Genomic DNA, 23,082 nt, shown 5'->3' on the forward strand with positions numbered 1-23,082 from the left:
GTTTTGTTTTTCAATATGCAATGAAGCAAATCAAATATTTTAACGAACAGCGAAAAGGGGGCGATGAGAACAGAGAAGAAAACAAATATAAACATTTTTAAATTAAGAAAGCCTTCAGCTATTCCTTTTTTAAGAATATATCCACATCTTTATCCCGTTCAAACTCTTCTATAGGAAGATCTAGTTTAAAAATATCTATCTCTTTTATAAAAATACCACCAGCTCGTACATATATGAGAAGGCCTCTAGCTCTTCTATGAGAAGACATCCGGCTCTTCCATAAGAATACCTCCAGATCTCTAATAAGACCCGAACTCTATAAGAATACCTCCAGATAGAACACTAACACTCTTATAAAAGAATATCTCTCCTTTAATAAAAAAAAACATTGAGCACTTCTAGAAAAATCAGCCTTTAAACAACGAAGCTAATTTTATTTCACTTCCATATGCATATTTTGTGGAACATGTTCAGCATTTTGAAAATTATGTTGTTTAACCGCATTTGACGAAGATGGCATTGCATGAAAAATACCTTTCTTTCTGGAAATATTTAAAATTATTATCCTTGCAAAATTGCATTCTTCAGCTTTTACAGATATTCGGAAAACATTTTTTAAATAAATTTGTTTTGAAAGCATTGTTTTAAATTTGTAAACAAATGTTTTTTTTTTCTGTTTTGTAACTAACAACTGTATGTATGTATTTGTCACATATACATACATATTTATAAGGCATGTCAAAACTATTTTGACAATGATGGGTTGTCAAAATAATAAAAAAATTGGTCATGTGTGAGCATGAGGTTACCTTATTTGTTGTATCATGATACACACTTTATATGATGTTGACTTTTACGAAATTCTTCAGGAAGGTATTTTTTATTACTACTATAATACAAAGGAACTGTAGAACCATGGTACAATTACTCAAGATAGGTCATAGCTACTCATAAATTATTTTTTTTTTACATTGTGGGTTGTTATGCCAAAGATGAATACAAAATGTGTGACATTGGCAAGAAGACATTTATGATTTGTGAATAATTCAACAACGTAGATGTGTATTTTTTCATTGTTATTATTTTTTTTAGTAAGTTATCAATAACAGTACATTTACATTGTACCGGAATTAGTTAAACCAGTGGGGTTTTAATTGTCAATTAAAATGATAGAAATAGGGAATTATTTTATGAAAACTGATTTAGTGCTTCAAATCTTCCCACTAGGGAAATTTAATAAGAAATTACATTTAATAAAGAATAATTTCGAAATTTGTACACAATTTTCCAGCTGGGTCACTTTACAAAATGTAATTTCTCATATTCAAATTGACACGAGTATTACGTTGGAATCAAATCAGCTGAGTATTGCAGTTACCTTTTTTAATTCTACCATGGTGCAGTTTTTGGATTTGTGAACTGGGCGACTCAAATTTGTTTATTTTGGTTATCATTAAAAATATGGCAACCATGTTTATCTGTCATAATGGGACCGACTAACAATTGTTGATAAACAAAACAAAAAAAGTTGACGAATAGTGAGTACGCGCAGCATAATGAAAAAAACATGGGTTAAACGGGAACACATATATTATGTCCCATTTTACAAACAAAAGTCCAAGATGTTTCTACTAGGAATATTTTTCCTGGGCATTGTTTTCTTCGTCTATCAAGCCGTTTCCATAAACCATCTTCCCAATGCTCTGGAGGGCACAATGAGAGATTTACGAAAGAGACATAAACAAATACAGGCGTCATTGGGACGTAAACAAACAGATGTTTCTGAGGAAGGTGAGGTGGACTCAAATACTTTTCAAGATGTAGGCATTAAAATTATAAGGTTAGCATTAAAGGGACAAGAAATGAAGAGCAAATTATATATAACAATCCAATACTTTTGCAGAGGTATAAGACTGTTCGATTACGATTCGTACAAACCGAATTTTGAGGGCAAATTTCGCTGCCTGGATGGCAGTATAGAAATACCATTCGAACGTGTGAATGATGACTATTGCGATTGTGTGTCGGACGGCAGTGACGAACCCAGCACTAACGCCTGCAAAAATGGCAAGTTCTATTGTAAATACCAGAAACGGCATATTACTGGACGAGGACGGGATGTATTTGTTCCTAGTAGTCGGATAAACGATGGAATTTGTGACTGTTGTGATGGCAGTGATGAGTGGCTTGGAAAAACATGCAAAAACAGTTGTCTGTAGCGATATTTCACGGGTTATATGCATGTACATATATAAGGTTTAGTTGTAATACATTCTAAATAAAAAATTGTTTTATTTCCTCTTACGTACAGTAACTCAGAGCTGTAGTCGATATATATTATTTCTTCCATTCCACAGGATACATTTTGCATATTATTCATTGACAAAAATGTACTTTTCTTACTCGTGCAATTTATCGACCATATGATTTGACTGAATATTGTATTTATTCTTGAATGAAATCAATAAATAGTATGTGATTCATTTTTATTACTTCAATTATGCAAATTGAATTTAACATGGGAATGTCATTGGGGGATGTAAATTACATTACCAGTAACCAATAATCTTAATTTTTTCAAATATACAAAACAGTGTGTTTCCAAATTATAAAATATCGAGCTTAGCAGTTCTTTCTTTCATATACATTCAATATATAATTAATATACATTATTGCATTAATATCGACTTTTTCTTTTAACAATGAGAAAAAAAATCTGAAGAAAATCACAAAGCAATTTTTCTTTTTCTGTTCCAAGATGTTCAGATATATGCATAGAAAATAGATTTTTGTTCAGAGGTATGATTACGGTTGAAGCTATAAGAACTCGTCCTCGCGAAATTTTGGAAGTTTATTTTGCCTATCCTATTTCCATGACTGACTCCGAAAATCTCTGCAAAGTCCAATCAGTGATTTTTGTGTTTACATCCAAAAATGTTTCCTTTTTTCTATGTATAGATAAATTATTTTCAATTGGGAGGAAATTCCCCCCTTGTATCACCCCAATTTTTATAGCGATGATGCGTATTTTGAAGTGGTAATCTGTAAGATATTAGCATAGAATATCTATGTTATTTCAGATTTGTTATTACTTTTGATGCTATCTAGGGTAGGTTTGATTTTATCTAGGGTAGCTTGATGTTCAGCGGTTTTTGAATTTTCAAACAAAACACTTTCTAACATCTATCTTTTCATCGGTTTATGCATCCATCGGTAACATACAAAATTTGTTTATATATATATAGATGCCACGTAGAAGTACAAAAATTGAATTTATTTTATTATTTATATATGTATATCGCTTAAAAGGTCCAAATTTGCCAGTACCTTGACCGTCGTTATATGGTCACCACTGAAACATTCTATATTCATACAGATTTGGGGTTTCCTCAAAATTATATTTTTTTTATTTTTGTATCTACCTCCGGCGAATTAATGCTGTTTTGGTGTAATATACCTTGGTTGGTATTAGGAGAACCTGGGGGACATGCGGCACTTTTTTAAAAGCGATATATTTTAGTTCTTATTTAACAAATCGACGCCTCCTAACCATAGTATGCTAAGTCGACTTAGCATGTTTTAAAGTTCTTTACGTTTTTAGATAATACGGTCCTTAATTTAAATTCTCTGAAATTTTGGTAATCATCGCCCAATCCAAACCAAAGATATAAGCAAAAATGTACTTAGCATGGTACGTAAGATTTAAGAAACTTCCATACTTTGAGAGCTTCTGCTGAAAAACTTACTTTTCAGACTTAGCATACTATTCTTCGGAGGCGTCGAAATATAAATACTTTGTCCTCTGATATTTAATTATAAAAACTAGTACCAAAAACATATGATAAATTAGTATTAGGTAAATATTTTTACAGTTTACAGATAGCCGGTAGTTTCGGCGTTGCTATCAGTCTGGTTGGAATTCAGATCCTCTAAAGGTTCTATTTTGTTTCAATATGCCACCAATGCTTGACGTTTAAGGCTATATTTTATATTTTCGTCAATAGAAAGACGTTTGGTCTTATATATGTAATAATGAACAATATTAAATTAATCATATTAAAGGATAAATAAATTTAAAATTAAAATAAATTTAGAGAAATTATATAACACTTTCTGTATATGGCCGAATGTACCCCTCTTTAAAATGCCGAATCTACCCCAGGTACTTTCTACATATTTTTTTTTTTTTCATTTTTTTCTATCAATCACTTCAATTAAGGTAGATATATAATGTAGCCGCATCGGCGAATTTCTACAACAAACATTATTTGTTGTATTTTGATATGCCAAAAATATTTTGCCAACACAAACAGATTCTAAAGATTTTTTTACACAAATTCTTGTAGACTTCACTACCTAGACTTCAACGGTAGAAGTGTATCGGACACACGTCGAGCTGTTCTGTTACACTCTTTACACACGTTTGAAGTGAATTCTTTACACTCATTTTTGATAGAGTAACTTCGTGTAATGTGGACCACCATTTTCTGTTTTTGATATTGTGGGCGTAACAACGGTAAAAAATAAAAACAAATTGTTTTCACAACATAGTAGTCTTGTTGACTATAGATATTCCAGGTCAAACATTATATATATTTGTCAATAAAAATGTTATTGCATTATATTTCAAAAAACTGTAAACTGCTAATAAAAATAACTTGACGGATAATGTAGACCAGTATGTGTGGGTAATGAGGATCAGTATGTTAAAGGAAGGTATTTTGAAGGTCCTTCCTTCATTATCCAACCGAAGCATCTGTAATTTCGCATATCGAGTTTTCAGAGGATAGAATACCTCCTGGGATATTAAATGCGCCCATGTTTCGTCCCCATGAAAAGGTCCCATTTTTTTAGTGGTCCACCCTCATTTTTTTAGTGGTATTTTGAAGGTCCTTCCTTCATTATCCAACCGAAGCACCTGTAATTTCGCATATGGAGTTTTCAGAGGATAGAATACCTCCTCGGATATTAAATGCGTCCATGTTTCGAACTCATCCTCATGAAAAGGTTCCAATTTTCGGGCAATGGTCTACATTACCCGACATTGAATATTTTTATTTAAAAATAATTATCGGTTTCAAAAATGAATAAAAATTAAAGATCATCGATTGTAATTACAGCTAAACGTATATTTTTGTTAAAGAAAACAAGAAAAAACACATAACATTTTATATTCTAGAAAAACTAAGTGTTCTACTATTTTGCAAAAACGTTCGACTGTTGTGCTAAAAAATGTCCAAACCACACTTTTACAATCAGAGCTACATTTTCTACTACTACATTTTTAACATTGCAATTATTTATTGAAAACCAAGTTTGATGTTTGTTTTCACTAATTAGGAAAACATTTATCAAGGCGACATTGACATATTTCAAACATTTTTAAGATATGAGGGGTGGTCCACATTAGACGCATGGTCCACATTACCCGAAGTTACTATATTTTGAAATAAAAAATGGATTAATATGTTATATGTATAATTTATTTAAAATCACAAAATTAAGATGAAACGCCATTAAAACCCAATTTTAAATATGATTTGTGATGCATTGTTTCCGAATGAATCTCTCGCTTGGCACAAACAACTGATTTGAATAAGTTCGTACAAGATAGATTAATGATATTACAGAGTCTTTATCAATGCGTATTTAATAAGGTGTAAGTGGCAATCATATGGTTTTGAAGTTTTTTCTTTATTGTTTGTGAAATAAATTGTCAAAAGAAATTTCTCAGGGACCGTAACGGTTATAACTTATATCAAATCAGGTAAAAAAAACTGTTATTTGTGACCTAAATAAAAAAAATCCACTTTAATTATTTATTTTTTAACGGAAAAAATAAACGTTGATTTTTAACTGTTAAAAATGATTTTTATTTTTTCCGTCAAAAATAAAAGTCTTTTTGGGATTTTTATTTTTTCCGTCAAAAATAAAAGTCTTTTTTGGATTATTATTTTTTCCGTCAAAAATAAAAGTCTTTTTGGGACTTTTATTTTTTCCGTCAAAAATAAAAGCCTTTTTGGGACTTTTATTTTTTCCGTCAAAAATAAAAGTCTTTTTGTGATTTTTATTTTTTCCGTCAGAAAATAAAAGTCTTTTTACGTAAATAAACATATAGAGTTTGGTACCAGTTATATAACCTTTGACCTACTAGTCAGGGGAATGATTCTTTAATTTATATTAATTTATATTCATACACTAGACTATTTTTTAAAAATTTATAACAAATATTTTTTACTTTGATCTTGATTACTTATGTGTACACTTATTGTAATAAGGACAGAGATTTATAAATTGTAATTTAATAACTGATTACAAGTTGTTAAACTTCTTTACATAAAAAGAGTTTTATTTCCTGACGGAAAAAATAATAATCCAAAAAGACTTTTATTTTCTGACGGAAAAAATAAAAATCCCAAAAAGACTTTTATTTTTGACGGAAAAAAAAGTCCCAAAAAGACTTTTATTTTTGACGGAAAAAATAAAAGTCCCAAAAAGACTTTTATTTTTGACGGAAAAAATAAAAATCATTTTTAACAGTTAAAAATCAACGTTTATTTTTTCCGTTAAAAAATAATCCTTAACATGGGAACTGAGAGCGTTTTCTCAAGATCACTCAATATCCTTAATGGGCTCCTCAATACGAATCTATTGGTATATGACACTATTGGTGTCCCATGTCTCCAACATGAAGATTTTTTTGTTCGCATTTTAAAAAATAACTGTTATTTTCGGTCCCTGAAATTTCTTCGACGTTTCATTCCCTTCAAATTTAAATTATGCTCAACAACAAAAAATGCATTTATAGGAACAGAAAATGTTACAAGCCTCAAATGACGAAAAATGTTTTTTTCATTGGGTTCCTGATTATAGGCCGCTGAAATATGGACCTTTAAAATTTTCAAGGAGCCTGTATTGGTGTTTGTCACACATATGGGCCTCTATAATGTTTCTAGCGCTTTCTCACGAAAATATCACAAATTGCAAGAAGATTATATTGAGTTGTCCGTACGTGTAGGATATAAATCACTAATGCACAAAATAGTACGATAGCGGTGATGGTTAAACACGTTTTCTCCTTGAGTCTCTTTCCGTCACTCATTTTTGATGATGATCTCTCAGTTACGCTCTCACACACTTACTCTTAATTTAGTTCTGTTTAACACTGATATAAATCCTCAACTACCCTCAAAAGCAAGGAAAATTTATATTGGAATCTGCCCATTGGTATTTGCAAAATATTCGACGGATGTCCAGCTTAACTCATAGTTAGGCACAAAATCTTTGCAATTAAGGATAGATTCCGTAGTGGATCTTCATATATTTATTTAAATTGAAAAGCCGTACCTCGGCCCAAGAATTTCACATACGCTTAAGACAATATTGGTATACTGGCTAAGTAACACAATCTTCATTATGGTCTTTGAGCGGCGATTTATGGCACAAAACTTTTCCACTGAGAAGGGCTGATTTGGAAGCCACATTTAAATAAATAAATATATGGGCAATATTGCCAATTTTTTAACATAGCTGAAGCGGAGGTTCAACCCCTTTATAACTCGGGAACTACTTAAGTATATGAAAAAAAGTGAATAGTATTGGGTTAATTGTTCTGTCGTTGCAAACTGTTCATGATATTGACCTCCAAACTTTATTTTGGTGGAAGCTGTGTCTACTTTAATGTAAAAAATGTGTAAAAACAGGTTGAGGCGAACCAGTTTTTTATGTTCTCTATCGATTGCACGGTCTTCGTGTCAAAATAAATCTAGAAGCCAACAAAATGGGGACTACGACCCTTATGTATCATTTTTCAAAATTTTAACTGCATCTACCTTTAAATGATGCTGACATTTTGAAGCTCGATTTTGAGTGTTTTTTTAATTTTACTTCAAGCTTTAATACGCAAACAGGAATTTATAAAAATCGATTATAAGATTATTGTAGTCGCGAATCTGCGTAATTTGATATGTATTTTGTGTATGTAGTATGCACAGCTTCAGAGTAATACTCATCCGAAGGTGCGAATTTTGTGCGATCAAATTTCTAAAAAACCTATTTTTCGGGCCAAATTTTTAGATCTGTACCCGCGATCAATAAGGTTTTTTACGTTTCGGATGATATAAAATCTTCTTCGTGAAAATCCATCTACTAGAACGGCGGGAATTGGCCTTCCAAAAACACGAAATTTGGCAAAAAATGTTTTTGAAAATATCGCGGATTTACTTGCGTTTTCTGTACATCATTTCCGCTTCAATAAATGACTTCATACGGATTTTGATCTTTTTTCGAAAAGAGAACTTTAAAAACTTCAGCCGAAAGAGAGATGTACCCAATTTATCTCAAAAATAGATTGTGCTGGCACATCCATGGATCTTAATGGACCACATTGAAATGGTATAGATCGATGTATTTTTTTAGGGTGCACACCGAAATCGGATGCGCGTTAATGGCATATGGAGTTTTCGAAAATTATTCGCGTTTTACGATTTTTTGGGTACTTCAATGTAACGTGTGGCACATCTTAGCCGTCAAATGAAATTTAGCAAAATATATATGGATTGGAAGATAAACTTCAGTACTTCCTGGAAACCGCATGCGCATCAAATGATTTTGAGAATTACGCGATTTACACGCAATTTAAAATGTATATTTCATAATATTATTTTATTTTAAGATTTATTCCTATTTATAGAATTCTAAGATTTATCAAGGGTCTTGATATAATCCGCAAGGCGTATACTTATACACAAAAAGTGATTATTATTATATATGTCAATTTTTCGGAAATTCGGGTAAAATAGCAGAATAACCCCAACATTTTTTTTCTGAAATTTCTTGTATACAATTAAAAAAAAAAAATAAATATGATGACATTATTTTTTCGAACCAAAAACAAATATTTTTCCTCAATATCTTGTTTTGTTGTCGCTTTGATTTAGAAACCGCTACACGGACTTGTGTGATTTTGATATAATTTGATTCATCATGATGTTTAGATTATGTAGATATTTATAAATTATTTTTTAGGTGTGTGTATGTCATTAATATATTGAAAATATTGATGTAATCTGCTATATATTTTGTATTTTTCTCATATTTTGCGAATATGTGCAACTTTATCGTGATTATTATAATATATTCATATTCTTATTTTACGGAGGAAGATATATATCAACGTTTTTGGTCAATATAATAAACGGCGTAATTTTAAGATTTTTTCTTATGCCCAAAATTAAAACCTCGATAACTTTTGCGCTCATCAACCAAAAATTTTGATCGCGAACGGTTTCGTAGTCAGAACAATTTTCTCTATGTGTGTACCAAAAATCATTGATGTGCCACAAAAACAAAAAAACTGATTTTTTGAAAATGGAATATTAAAAAATTGGCAATATTGCCCATATATATATACATATATATATATATATATATATAGGAGCAACGGGCAGGATGTGGTAAATTTTCAAAAACAAAAGATTTCAATTCCTCATAGATTATTTGTTGAGAAAAAATGAAAACAAGTAAATATTAGTTTTTGTTCATTTTTGACAAAAACTAATTGTCAGCATGACAATTTAATTTCTATAACAACAATGTTGTTTTTGTAAAATATTTGTTGTTGTATCTGATGCATGGTACGTGGTACATCAATGATTTTTGGTACACATATAGAGAAAAATGTTCTGACTCCGAAACCGTTCGCGATCAAATTTTTGATTGATGCGCACAGAAGTTATCGAGGTTTTAATGTTGGGCATAAGAAAAATTTCTTAAAATTACGCGATTTACTATATTGACCAAAAACGTTGATATATATCTCCAATCGTAAAAAAAGAATATGAATATATTATAATAATTGTGAAAAAGTTGCACATCTTTGCGAAATATGAGAAAAATAATAAAAATATAGGAGATACGTCAATATTTTCATTATATTAATGACATGAATCAACCTGAAAATTTATTTAAAGATATCTATATAATCTAAACACCATGATGGATCAAATAATATAAAAAACACACTAGTCTTTGTAGCGGTTTGTAAATTTCAGCGACAACAAAACAAGATATTGAGGAAAATTGTTTGTTTTTGGTTCGAAGAAATCATCATATTTATTTTTTAGTTTTTTTTTACAAGAAATTTCAGAAACAAATGTTGGGGTTATTCTTCTATTTTACCTGAATTTCGCCGAAAAAATTACATATATAAAAATAATCACTTCTTGTGTATAAGTATACACCTAGCGGATTGTAGCAAGACCATTCGGATAAAGTATGGGGTTCAATAAATAGGAATAAATGTAAAAAAACTATATTACAAATATATATAATTTTTTTTTTTGTTTTTGCAAAATAGTCAGGCTTAATCCCATTTTGTTGTTTTTATAAAAAACAACTATTTATTAGTGGGGAATGTATGACATTGGCAAAATACAAATGGTATCCCAAATAACCCGCCAAACACTACTGAAGTTGTAGACGAGGCACGGTCATACTGGTTGGTTTATTGCTTAAGTAGCAATACCAACAACAACGTTATGTGCATTCGTCACAAAGTGACGACACATAGCAGTGGGAAATGTATTGTAGTTGTCTGTAAATGCCTTGTTGACCACGAAGTCAGGCGCCAACGAAACGAACTTCTCATTGGGGTCGTATCGCTGGTAACGTAAGAACTTCGAATTGTCACAAGAGACATTTGGGTTTGAAAGGTTTTTTTGTAAAGAAGCTATTAAAAGCTTCTGGGGAGAATATCCCAACAAAAAACTAAGGGAACTGATGAGGATCAGTGGCGAGATCCGAAACTATAGTCTTCCCTGCCTTACCCCTCGGCGGACAATGCCATACATTCCCCACTAATAAATAGTTGTTTTTTATAAAAACAACAAACTGGGATTAAGCCATTTGTATTTTGTTTTTGCAAAATAGTCAGGTATCCCAAATAACCCGCCAAACACTACTAATATTTTTTTTAATTTAATTTGTCTTTATTTACTTTGTAATTGAAGCCCAATTACAATTTTATGGCCAATTTATATATAATTACAAAGAATCCACCTTACATCCGTAGATACTCTAAAACAAATTCTTATAAGTATAATATAATAAATATTTTAAACATGTTTAAATCTGCTTTTTAAATTGCATCTAAATCGCGTAATCCTCAAAACCATTCGATGCGCATGCGGTTTTCAGGAAGTACTGAAGTTTATCTTCCAATTCAAATGTCATTTGACGGCTAAGATGTACTACATGTTGCATTGAAGTACCCAAAAACTCGCAAAACCCGAATAATTTCCGAAAACTCAATATGCCATTAACGCGCATCAGATTTCGGTGTGCACCCTAAAAAAATTCATCGATCTATACCGATTTCAATGCGGTCCATTTAGAACCATGGATGAAACTATTTTTTAAATAAATTGGGTACATCTCTCGGCTGAAGTTTTTAAAATTCTGTTTTCGAAAAGGTTCAAAATCCGTGTCAGGCCATTTATTGAAACGGAAATGATCGACAGAAAATTCAATTAAATCCGCGATATTTTCAAAAACATTTTGTTTTTGCCAAATTTCGTGTTTTTGGAAGGCCAGTTCCCGCCGTTCTAGTAGATGGATTTTCACGAACAAGATTTTATATCATCCAAAACGTAAAAAAACCTTACTGATCGCGGGAACCCATGTCATTCAGTTGACAGATCTAAAAATTTGGCCCGAAGAATAGGTTTTTATGAAATTTGATCGCACAAAATTTTCACCTTTGGATGAGTATTACTCTGAAGCTGTGCACAATATATATGTTAAATTACCCAGATTCGCGACTACAATAATCTTATAATTCCTTTTTTTGCGTATTAAAGTTAGAAGTAAAATTGAAAAAACACTCAAAATCGAGCTTCAAAATATAAGCATCATTTAAAGGCATAAGATACATAAGACACGTAGTCCCCATTTTGTTGGCTTCTAGTTTTACTTTGACACAAAGACCATGAAATGAATAGCTTAGTCACAAATCGATAGAGACAATAAAAAACTGGTTCACCTCAACAGATGCCACCGAGCGGTGGTTGTTGCTGGTTTGCTCTCCTTGCTCGACACTTTTCTCCCATTGGAATATGTTAATGTAGTAGTAAACGACAATCGATCCTCAGCGATCACCGCAATCCTCTGTGATTGCATGAACCACAGCGTTCACTTGTCGACCAACCTCCTTAGAGTTAACTTGTCTACGCATAACGTCTACGCTTATCTACTAACAGGCCTATGTCGCCGCCCCAAATTACAAAGGTAATTTTGTTCTTACTCTCGAAAAGAAAGAACCACCAATAAATCCAAGATATTTAACCTAATAATCCTTGTGTTTTATTTTCTTTGCAATTTCTTTTCCATACACCATTAACTGCTTGGGAGTTCTCTTGTTGTCGCTTCACCCCGCTCCCCAGAGTTAATAAATTAATCACCCCCCACCACACATCACAACGGCGAGGAGTAGTGCAGACTCCTCGCCTAAACATTTGGTCCGTACGAGCCGGATGAGAAACATTGCCTTTTTGTTGCCGATCTCCCTTTTTTAGCTCTCCCGCCTCCTAAACATTTGGTCCTTCGAGCCGGATCTTAACCAGTTGTTGTTTGCACGGACAGAAGCCGTATTTTTTTATTCTTTGGAGAAAACATTGGAATATATCACCTCTCATCTCATCACCACATCAACAAAACACCATACTAACCCCAGGTACGTAAATTCAGATTTCGTTAAAAGTGAGCTACCGCGGGTGTTAGCCTTCTTGTTTGTTTGCCAATTTCTATCGAAATTGAATTGGCATTGGTCGGCTTCCAGTAATCCCTACGCGCGTGCTTTCAATCGTGCACCTATTCACCAAAAATACAGTCCACATTTGTTTCTAGTGTAGTGGTCATAAAAAGCATTGTTGATCGTTGGAGAATTATTCCGTGTTGTTGCTATTTAATTTGCGCTAAATTGCTTATTTTTAATCACACCATAGCAACACACATCACCCGTTCTCATTTCTTGTGCAATTTAAGTCGTTTTAGTCGACTTACACTACCACTCCTTTTTTAATACATACTTTCTCCCATACAAAATATTTGCATTCTATCGCCTTGTACTAATCATCCTTCAGTGAGAATTCGAAATAATAGCTCTGTCTGTTTACTCGATATTTGGTAACAATTGTTACCAAATGTTGTCTGTTTACCCAAAAATCCAGTAAAAGAGAGTCAAGTGAGAGAGCAAGTTTGACAGTTCAACAACAACAATCGTACTGGAGTTTACTGAAAGAATTTTATTCAGTAAGATTTTGCAAACTCAGCCATTTTGAGATCAGCTGTCTTGTGACCAAACACAAAAATTATTCAAAACATTTTTTTAATATCAAAGTTCAAGTTCTTTGTTTGTTTGTTTATTTTGGCGCAAATCAAATGTTTTCTTGAATCAGCTGTTTATTTGCTAAATCTTACTAAATGTTGTCCGTTTACTTTTCTCAGTACTATCGCAAAAGAGAGTAAAAACGGCTTACTCTCTGAACTAGAACTTACTGAATAAATGTTACTGGAAAAGTAACCAGACACACCTAATATTGCAATAACAACACACATTATTTCCATTCGACTATTTGCAGTACAACTTCACATATTGCTAGTTTGGTTTTCTTGTTGTTTTTCCCCCTAACCAATAAAAGATATTCGATTTTTCTCTATTTATCATTTTCACTAACAACACACATCATCTCCCAACAACTTGTTCGTTTGGTTTATTTGTTGTTTTAATTCTCACCAACCAAACAAATTTATCGCGTTGTTATCTCCCCCTCGTCTCTTCTAACAGAGAAATTAATTTGTAATATTTGGAATAACAACATACAAAACTCTTCTCTTCTTATTTTTCGTTTGGTTTATTTGTTGTTGCATTATTCGCCAACCAAACGATTCGCTGCTGTTGTTATTTTTCTATTCTAAACCTTAGAGAATTTGCATTACTAAATAAACAATAACAACAATCACCCTCACAGTCCACAGTACATCTTGTTGTTTTGTTTATTTGTTTTATCGATCCATCACCAACCAAACATACTTCTGTTGTTATTATTGTTCTAACGTTGGTAAGTTCTCATTGCAGAATTTGCCTTCTCATTTTGCAATAACAACACACGTGTATTCCACGCGCGTATTTCTACCGTCACCTTGGTATAACAGAAAATACACCAACAATTGTTGCCGACTCCAACTCTCACTTTTGGATCATTTCTCGCGTCGTGTGCGTGCGTAGCTGCTTACGCATAGACATTTCGCTGCTAGCGTCGCTTGTGTTTTATTCCGTTTTGTGTGATATTCGTTATTCACCACATTACAGCACAGTGGTACCAAGCGACAAAAATTGTGCATTTGCAAAAATAATTATATTAAACAATATTTTTGAATTATTTTAAATAAATACTGATTGGTAGTAGGGTTTTTTAGATTTTTGGACATTTGCACCCTACATTCGGCAGCTATTGCCCACAATCGGAGCATAAAAAAGTGCTTGTGAAAAATATTAGTTTTTTGAATACATCTCCCTTTTTGATGTTGTTTTCAATTCAAAGCATTGCACATTAGTCATTTTGAAAGGCTTTCAGCATTTTTTGGACTTTTGCACCCTACACTTGGTAATTTCATACATTATTCGGAGTAAGGAAATACTTGTTTTTCCTATTAGTTTGGCAAATTTTATTCATTGTAGTGGTGTTTTACTCCACGACTTTGTATATTTGAAATCTTGTTGTAGAATTATCTACATATTTTGGATATTTGCACCCTACAATCGGCCGTTGTTACATATATCCAAGCAAAATTACTTGCTAATATTGTTTTTAACAATTAAATATATTTTTGATTTGTTTTTAAACATTAATTTTGCTCAGTGTATATATTCTTGTTTGCTTTTTGGACAACCGCACCCTATTATTTGCATTCACCTCCTCATTGGTATATTTTGTTTAATTTGAGGAAATTTGAAAAAGAAAAAAAACTTCTGGTCTTTTTAAAGTAGTTTGGCATAGCGAAGAAATTCTTCAAAATTGTCTTCACTTTGTACTATTTAACATAGACATTTGCGATATTTTAAAATTTGTTGTCAATTTTTTTGGAGTTTTGCTGAAATATCTTTTGAGCTATAGCAACATTTGTTGTGATTCAATTACAATTCCCCCATACTTCGTTGTTTATACAGGAGTTTTTTTATTTTTCGGCATTATTATTATATTATCTACTGTGTTGTCTCCCCTCTTTACCATACATAATGTCGATAACTCCTCTCACCCGCTTCAATAGAGCCACTGGGATTGTCCTAAAAAGTGTGGAATTCTTTGAGAGAATTCCAGAATCCCAGTATTCTGTATACAACCTCGAAATTCGCAATACAGAAATTCGAGAGTTATGAGACAAAGTAAAGTGCACCTATGAGGAGTGCAAAACATACCTTGCGACATCTCAGAATGCACAGGGTTATATAATTGATGTCGTCGAAGAAAAATACAATACAGCATTTATTACGTATTCTTGGTATCTATCCACCATAAATCGGCATTTCAATCGCCTTCAAAGTCTTGTAAGTAATTGTACCCCTGCTATAGCTCAACCAATTTCACAATCTCAACCAGTTTCATCTCCACCGAGTTCACCATCTCCACCAAATTGTCACAATTATATGCCACCTATCACCTTCTCTTCACCTTCCGTTTCGAATACTGTGCAGTTCCACCAACAATAGCTACACCAATCCACCTGTCGATAAGCATAGTCTAGTTGTTCCACCTATCGACATTGAAGTTTTCTCTGGCGATTTTATATCTTGGCCCACTTTCCGGGATCTGTTCACCACCATATTTATAAATAATTCTCAAATATCAGACATTGAACGTCTCTGCCATTTAATACAGAAGACCACCGCTGAAGCTTGTGAAATCATTTCCAGATTTCCACTCACCAATACTAGTTTCCCTTTAGCGTGGAAAGCTTTGTCCGACACGTATGAGAATAAACGTATCGTTGTTAATAGTCACCTTAAATGTTTGTTTGAACTCCGCTCCACAGAAGTTGAAACTGTTGCTGGTCTTAAAACCATCCAGTGTGGAGTTAATAGTTGTCTTGCTGCAATGTCAGTCTATGAAGTCACCACGGATCATTGGGATCCGATTATTGTTTACATTTGTTTGCAGCGTTTGCCAAAATTGATTTTGAATCTTTGGGAGCAAAGTATAAAAAATAAATCGTCGTTGTCCTCTTGGATAGAATTAGACACATTCCTCACATAGAGGATACAAACATTGACTTGCTTAGAACACATCCTCCCCACCAAAAATATGTTCTTGCCAAAGAAAATCCATTCTCAAGCCTCTTCTAAGAAGTTGTGGCCTAGTAATATCGCTACACCTCATTCCCCCAATAAATTGTTGTCGGTAATTCTAAATGTGTTACCCCACCTCGAGCTATATATTCACCCTCCACAACTTCTTGCTCCATTTGTCTCAATCAGAATCACGATCTTCGACTCTGCCCCCAATTTCTAAAACTTTCGTTTGAGGACAAATTCTCGATTGTTAAGAAATATAAATGTTGTGTAAATTTTTTGTTTCGTGGACAAAACGTGCAATAGTAAACATAGTTGCACTATATGCAAGCAAAGGCACCACACCCTTCTCCACCGGCCAATAATCAATAAAGTTGTTGCTTTCTCCAAGTCACCTCCGGCTTTTACAAAGGTCAAAAGTCGAGGACAGACTTCGTTGCCCCGTTTTTTTTTTTGAAAACCCTTCCCCGGCTTTTACCAAAGTCAAAAGTCGAGAATCTAATGTGTCGCACCTTTCTTCGAATAAAAAAGTTGTTAATCCACCGATACCTCACCCCTCCCAAGATACCAATGTTCTCTTAGGAACAGCAGTGGTAAATATTGTTCACAATGGCAAATCATATCCTGGTCGTGCCATTATTGATCCTTCATTCAAGGTATCTGTTGTAAGTAAGAAACTTAAAAATGCACTTGGCATTTATGGTAATTCGAAGAAGAAATCCAACCCTGCTACATCAAGAGAAATGTGTTCTTTTATGTTGACTTCCTCCAAAAACTCATCTAAAACTGTTGAAGCAAAGGGGATTGTTCTCACATCCTCCTATTTCAACTTTGAAATCTAAAATTCCTTTAGATTTAGCTGACACCTTTGACGGCAGCCCAATAGATTTGCTACTTGGCGCTGATCTTTACCCCCAAATACTGGAACCACCAAAATTAGTTTTAAATTCGTTGTTGGCCTATATTCGGGTATATACTGACCGGTTCAGTTCCTGCCACCTAATCTCCCACCCATAATAGATCACCTTAGTAAATCAAAATATCGTTTGAATAAACAAATCACCCGTTTACAAAACTCGTGGAGTTTACTAAATTTGTAACATGAAGCTCACTTGAAATTTGAATTTACGTTCATATATAGATTTTACTAACCCATATTCCAATTAAATTGTTAATTGTTACTTTGAAGGTAGTAGCAAGAGGCCGGAATGTATAAGTTTGATACGTTCTGACTCAACTTCCCGAGCTCAGTCAATCACGTCTGCTGATTGACACCACGGGCATCTCCTCTGCAAGTTCCCTCAGCGGAGACCGTAGAGTGCAGATGCCACCGAGCGGTGGTTGTTCTGGTTTGCTCTCCTTGCTCGACACTTTTCTCCCATTGGAATAAGTTAATGTAGTAGTAAACGACAATCGATCCTCAGCGATCACCGCAATCCTCTGTGATTGCATGAACCATTAACCAGAGTTAATTTGCCTACGCATAACGTCTACGCGTTATCTACTAACTGTCTGTCGCCACCCCAAATTACAAAGGTAATTTTGTTGTTAATCTCGAAAAGAAAGAACCACCAATAAATCCAAGATATTTAACCTAATAATCCTTGTGTTTTATTTTCTTTGCAATTTCTTTTCCTTACACAGAACTGCTTGGGAGTTCTCTTGTTGTCGCTTCACCCCGATCCCAAGAGTTAATAAATTGATCACCCCCGACCAAACATCACCACGGCGAGGAGTAGTGCAGACTCCTCGCCTAAACATTTGGTCCATACGAGCCGGATGAGAAACATTCCTTTTTAGCTCTCCTAAACAATCTATATATAAAATAATAATGTAATTATCGTTAGAATTAACGAATTTACTAAAAATGTATTGTATGGCAACACTATTTCTGCAAAGTACCATGTTGACGTTTATTTTTGTTTTGGAGAAGTTCGAAAATTTCAATTCACATGAGAAGCAGAACAGGAGGTAACTTCTGAGGTGCAGTGTATGTGTGAAGTGTAAAAAACTCAGCGTGTGTTCCAGAACATACGTGTATGCATTTTTAATTTTTTTATAAGAATATACATTGTAAATGTCGACTTTTTAATAAAACTGTCTTAAAATTTGAAAAGTTAAATACACAAAATATTTACATTATAAAAACATCTGTAGAAACACAAAAACCCGCGCATCTAAATAAGCATGTTAGCAAGAGATTTCAAACTTTGCTACAGTCATTTATTTTGATATTAGATACCTATGAATCAAAATTAGTGATGTACAATGAGAGCTTCATATCGAAAACGCCATTGCCGAAGGTACCCCAGTCTTCCCTATCTTAAGATTGAAAAATTAAACAGACAATTTGGGAGAAATTTCACACATATTAGAAGCTTGGAAAAATTGACATTAAATATGTAGTACAGTTCGTCTTCGGACTGCTCACAAGAAAGACGCATTTAAAGAGTTTATTACGCCTACGGACTTTAAAAAATTTACAAAATGGCGCTGTGTTAAGCTTTCGCTTAATTTGCCACGTGTTTTATCTATCGATCTAAACTAAAAATATAAGAAGACCTCGTTGCATATGGTGTGTGGTCCTATACCTTCTATTTTAATAGAAAGTGGACTAGCTGGAGGAAGACGTGCCTTCAGTATTTAAAGAGGAAAAAGAATATGTAGTAATATTTTAAATAGTAATATTGACATGAATAGAAAATTCCACTCTTGTAAAAAGCACAAATGCTCTTTTTTTATAATTTAATTCTATATTTTTTATCCTAGTATTAGGAAAATGGAATGTCCGATTTAATCAAAATTCAATCCGATTTAATCCAATCCATAGTAAAATTTCTTTCAAACACATATTAAGTTCGAAGATGGGGAAAATCGGTCCGCTCCTTCTGGTACCTCTCTCAAAAAATGGTCTAAATTTTGAAAACTTGTAAATCTCTTACGGAGCGAACGGTATATTCAATTTCATCCCAGCTTTGTACATCGTAATATTTTTACCCAGCATATTGAATACAAATATGGGATCCATCGGCCCACTCCTTTTGATACCTCACCCGAAATGTGTAAAAATTTTGAAAGTTTGTTAATCCGATGAAAATGGTATGGAATGTCCGTTTTGATGTCAAATATACACATCGTAATATTTTTTCAAACTTAATTCTAGTTTGGAAGATGGGACACTCCTTTTGGTACCTCCCACACAAAATAGTCATAACAAAATTAATTTTATAATATCATGTGTTGGATTATTTTCTTGTGTCGTGTCTGAATTTGGTAGCATGTTCAAATCTGTTTTTGTGCCCTAGTATTTCTGATTACTCGTTCATCTTTTTATCAATTAATGTTCCCAGTTCTTGTGTGCAGAGTTTTTATGAATATGCAGATTTCAGTTCTGTTGACCCTGTGGCGCTTTCCAACGCCTTTGATGCATACAACTTTGGTGAGCTTTATTCTGTGGCAGATGTTGATGCCCAGCTTGATATATTGAACTGTGGTCTTCGGCACTTGTATACTGTAGTTCCTGTTAAAAGGAGATTTTGTAAAATTAATAATGATGACTGGTTTAAGTCTGCTGAAATTCGGTATCATTTGTCTCTTCGTGATATTTCTCATAGGTCCTATCTTTGGGATAAAAGTGTTGAAAATTGGAAATTGTTTTGTCGCTGTCGTAACCGAGCCAAAAAAATTATAAGAAAACTAAAATTTATTGCAAATAAATCCGCAAAGGAAGTGTGGTCAATTTTAAATAAAAATGGTTTGTGTACTGATGACAGAGAAGTCGGGAATGTTGATGTTGAGGCTCTAAATTCAGCTTTTGTTTCGAATCAATCCGTAGATGTTTTTGATGTTTCTTGTATTCCTTTTGATGATTTTGATGGTTTTTCTTTCCGTGCAATTGATTATGCTGGGGTTGTTGAAGCTTTCAATAAAATCAAGTCCAAGGCAGTTGGATATGATGGATTTCAGCTAAAGTTTCTAAAGCTTGTGTTTCCCCTTCTTGGTCAATTTTTGTTGCACGTTGTCAATTCTATGTTAACAATGTCTGTGTTTCCAGAAATGTGGAAAATTGCAAACATAGTGCCTATTCAAAAAAAGAATGCCGATTCTTTCTAGAATGGTTGAGTATGTCATGAAAGATCAAATGTTAGTTTATATTGGGGAAAATTATCTTTTACATGAGTGCCAGTATGGATTTAGGAGTAATTGCGGCACAGCATCTCTTCTTGTTGGATTGACTGACAATATAAGAAAGACTGTTGGTGCGGGAGGTTGTTGTGTGTTGTCGTCAGTAGACTTAGAGAAAACCTTTGACAAAATTAATCATGCCAATTTAATCAGAAAATTGCATCGTTTGTTCAATTATTCGTCCTCAGCTTGTAAACTTATCTCGTCGTATTTGTTCGGAAGGGAGCAGTATGTTTGTTGTTTCTGCAATGCTCCCTGTGAGTAGTGGTGTACCCCAGGGGTCTGTACTTGGTCCTCTATTGTTTGTTATGTATGATAATGATTTGCTAAGTTGTATTAGTAGTAGAAGCTGCATGTCTTTTGCATTTGCTGATGACTTGCAGATTTTGTTTAAAGGAGAATATGTGTGTTTTTTTTAGATGTTTTGCAGTCCTCTATAAATTTTAATATTAATGTGTTAGTAACGTGGTTATCTGCAAACGGACTCTCAATTAATACACGAAAGAGTAAAGCTATGTTTTTTGGGAACTTGCAAGAGAATTCAGTAAATGTTCCCATTTATAATAATTCTATAAATGTTGTAAGCTCTATGAAATGTCTTGGTTTGTTTCTTGATAGTAGTTTGGTGTTTGACGGGCATGTAAAGGTAAACTTTATTTTAAGAAAGTTGTACTCTTTGGATATGGCTCCACCTAAGAGCATTAGGTTTGCAATTTTTTGTATTGTATTGAGATTTTTGGAGGTTGTTGTGGATATGTTTTACGTAAAATTAAACTCTTGTTCCAAAGGGTTATGCGATATGTATATTGTCGTGATCACATTTCCCCTTACTTTAAAGAGTTCCTCGGTTGTACCTTTGAAAGTTTTGTGAGTTTGAGGTCAATGTTGTTGTTATACAAGGTATTTAAGTTGCAGACTCCTTCCTCGGTAGTTGATTTGTTTATGTTTTCTATATCTGTTGTGTCCTTTCCTGGAAAAAACTCTTTTTGTGCCAATTTCTAGACTTTTCAATACCTTACCGCCTACTCTTAAAACATTTAGCTCTTCCTTAAAATGTTATCGAACTCATTTGTATGATTACTTCAACCTCAATTCCTCTTAAAATTCATGGGTTTTGTTTAATTATTTGTGTTTTTATTGCATAACTGATTTCAACATTTAAATAATTATAGCTATAATAAATTATTTTCTTTTATATTGATGATTGTGATATAATAATGAGATATTTAAACCTGTAAATTGTAATTAGTGGTTGAGAGGAGATATAATATTGTAGTCCTTGGCCCTATGTGCTATGTCGCTACATCAAATAATCTAATTATAATAATAAAAATGTTTTTGAAGTACAATGGATCTGAACCCCTTCAACTAAATAGACGTTAAGATATTATTTTGGAGTAGTCTATATTTTGTTGTTTTTTGAATCGCTCTAGGCCCTTTGGGCTAGATTCTCGTTTGTGAAATAAATTGAAATTGAAAAAAAATTGAATTGACTATCCGATTTGAATTAAACTTTGCACAACCCAATATTTTAACAATGCCTGTATAATGTTGTAAGATGGGAGTTATCGGCCCGCTCCTTAAAATACCTCACCCACAAAGTGTAAAAAATTTTGAAAACTGGTAAATCTAATATTGAGCGAATATAATATCCAATTTCATCCAAACTTAGCAAATCGTAATATTTTTCTAAACCTACCTTTGGTACCTCCCCAAAGATGGTCAACTCTTTGATAAAAAACATATACCTTATATAAAACGAATAATACAACCTGTGTTTTATTCCGTAGACTCCGCAAAGCATAGGCTGTGGGTATATATTCGTCGACAACATCGACTAACACTTTTTACTTGTTTAAACTCTTGCTTGTTATTTATTTTTATAATGCAAAGATATGAATTGCATTTTTGTAAGGCCGATCTGTATTCTAATATTATATTGTGAAGTCTGATAAGATAAAATATTAAGAATAAACATAATAAATTAGCAATCTATATCAAACTAAACAACAAAAATTCGGTAAGAATACAGCATACAAATCAATATGTATGCAAACAATTTGAATAGCAGATTCTCACCCAAAATATTTTAATTCCGCCCCTAAATTGCATAAAACTCCGCTTAAATCTTCCGTATTGTCTTTATACATTCCATGGTAATATCTACCTACCTATAACATTGCCTACCCTTCCTTCCACCCATCCATTAAATGTAAATGAAAAAGCAGATGTTACTTTGAAAATGAGTAATTTTCACTTATATCATTTTATTAGACTATATTTGTATGAGAATAAATTAAATAAAATGTAACGTCTGAGCGAAACAAATGCAGTCATAATGGGAAGATAAGTTTAAATGTTTCGAAGTTATTCGAAAACTTAATACATTATCGAAAAGGACATAAATGGACATCTTATAACTTTATTGCACTGGAGCAAAATTATAAAAAAAATAATATAATTTGTTTGTTTGTGGGGTCTTGATAAAAATTGTAATAAAAATAAAACCAATAATGCGCGAAGATACTCATAATATTATATTATAGCTTATA

At 33.0% G+C, this 23,082-nt stretch overlaps 1 protein-coding gene across 1 annotated transcript; it reads left to right on the forward strand.

Moving 5' to 3' along the window:
- Positions 1-1,556: 1,556 nt before the first annotated feature.
- Positions 1,557-16,310, forward strand: LOC133324414 (uncharacterized). Its single transcript, XM_061533252.1, has 3 exons — positions 1,557-1,840; positions 1,904-2,215; positions 15,752-16,310. The coding sequence occupies exons 1-3, from the start codon at positions 1,557-1,559 to the stop codon at positions 16,308-16,310; spliced, it is 1,155 nt and encodes a 384-aa protein (XP_061389236.1).
- Positions 16,311-23,082: the final 6,772 nt, after the last annotated feature.

This window comes from Musca vetustissima, unplaced genomic scaffold (assembly GCF_032173495.1).
Source record: "Musca vetustissima isolate MV318-11 ecotype Yass unplaced genomic scaffold, APGP_CSIRO_Mvet_v1 utg6130, whole genome shotgun sequence".
Classification (NCBI taxonomy): Eukaryota; Metazoa; Arthropoda; class Insecta; order Diptera; family Muscidae; genus Musca; species Musca vetustissima.

Bases quoted from the DNA above. Each gene is read 5' to 3' on its own strand.
- LOC133324414 (XM_061533252.1), top strand. From the start codon at position 1,557: ATGAAAAAAACATGGGTTAAACGGGAACACATATATTATGTCCCATTT. The intron at 1,841-1,903 runs GTTAGCATTAAA...ATACTTTTGCAG, and splicing joins GTAGGCATTAAAATTATAAG to AGGTATAAGACTGTTCGATT. The intron at 2,216-15,751 runs GTAGCGATATTT...AATACTGTGCAG, and splicing joins ACATGCAAAAACAGTTGTCT to TTCCACCAACAATAGCTACA.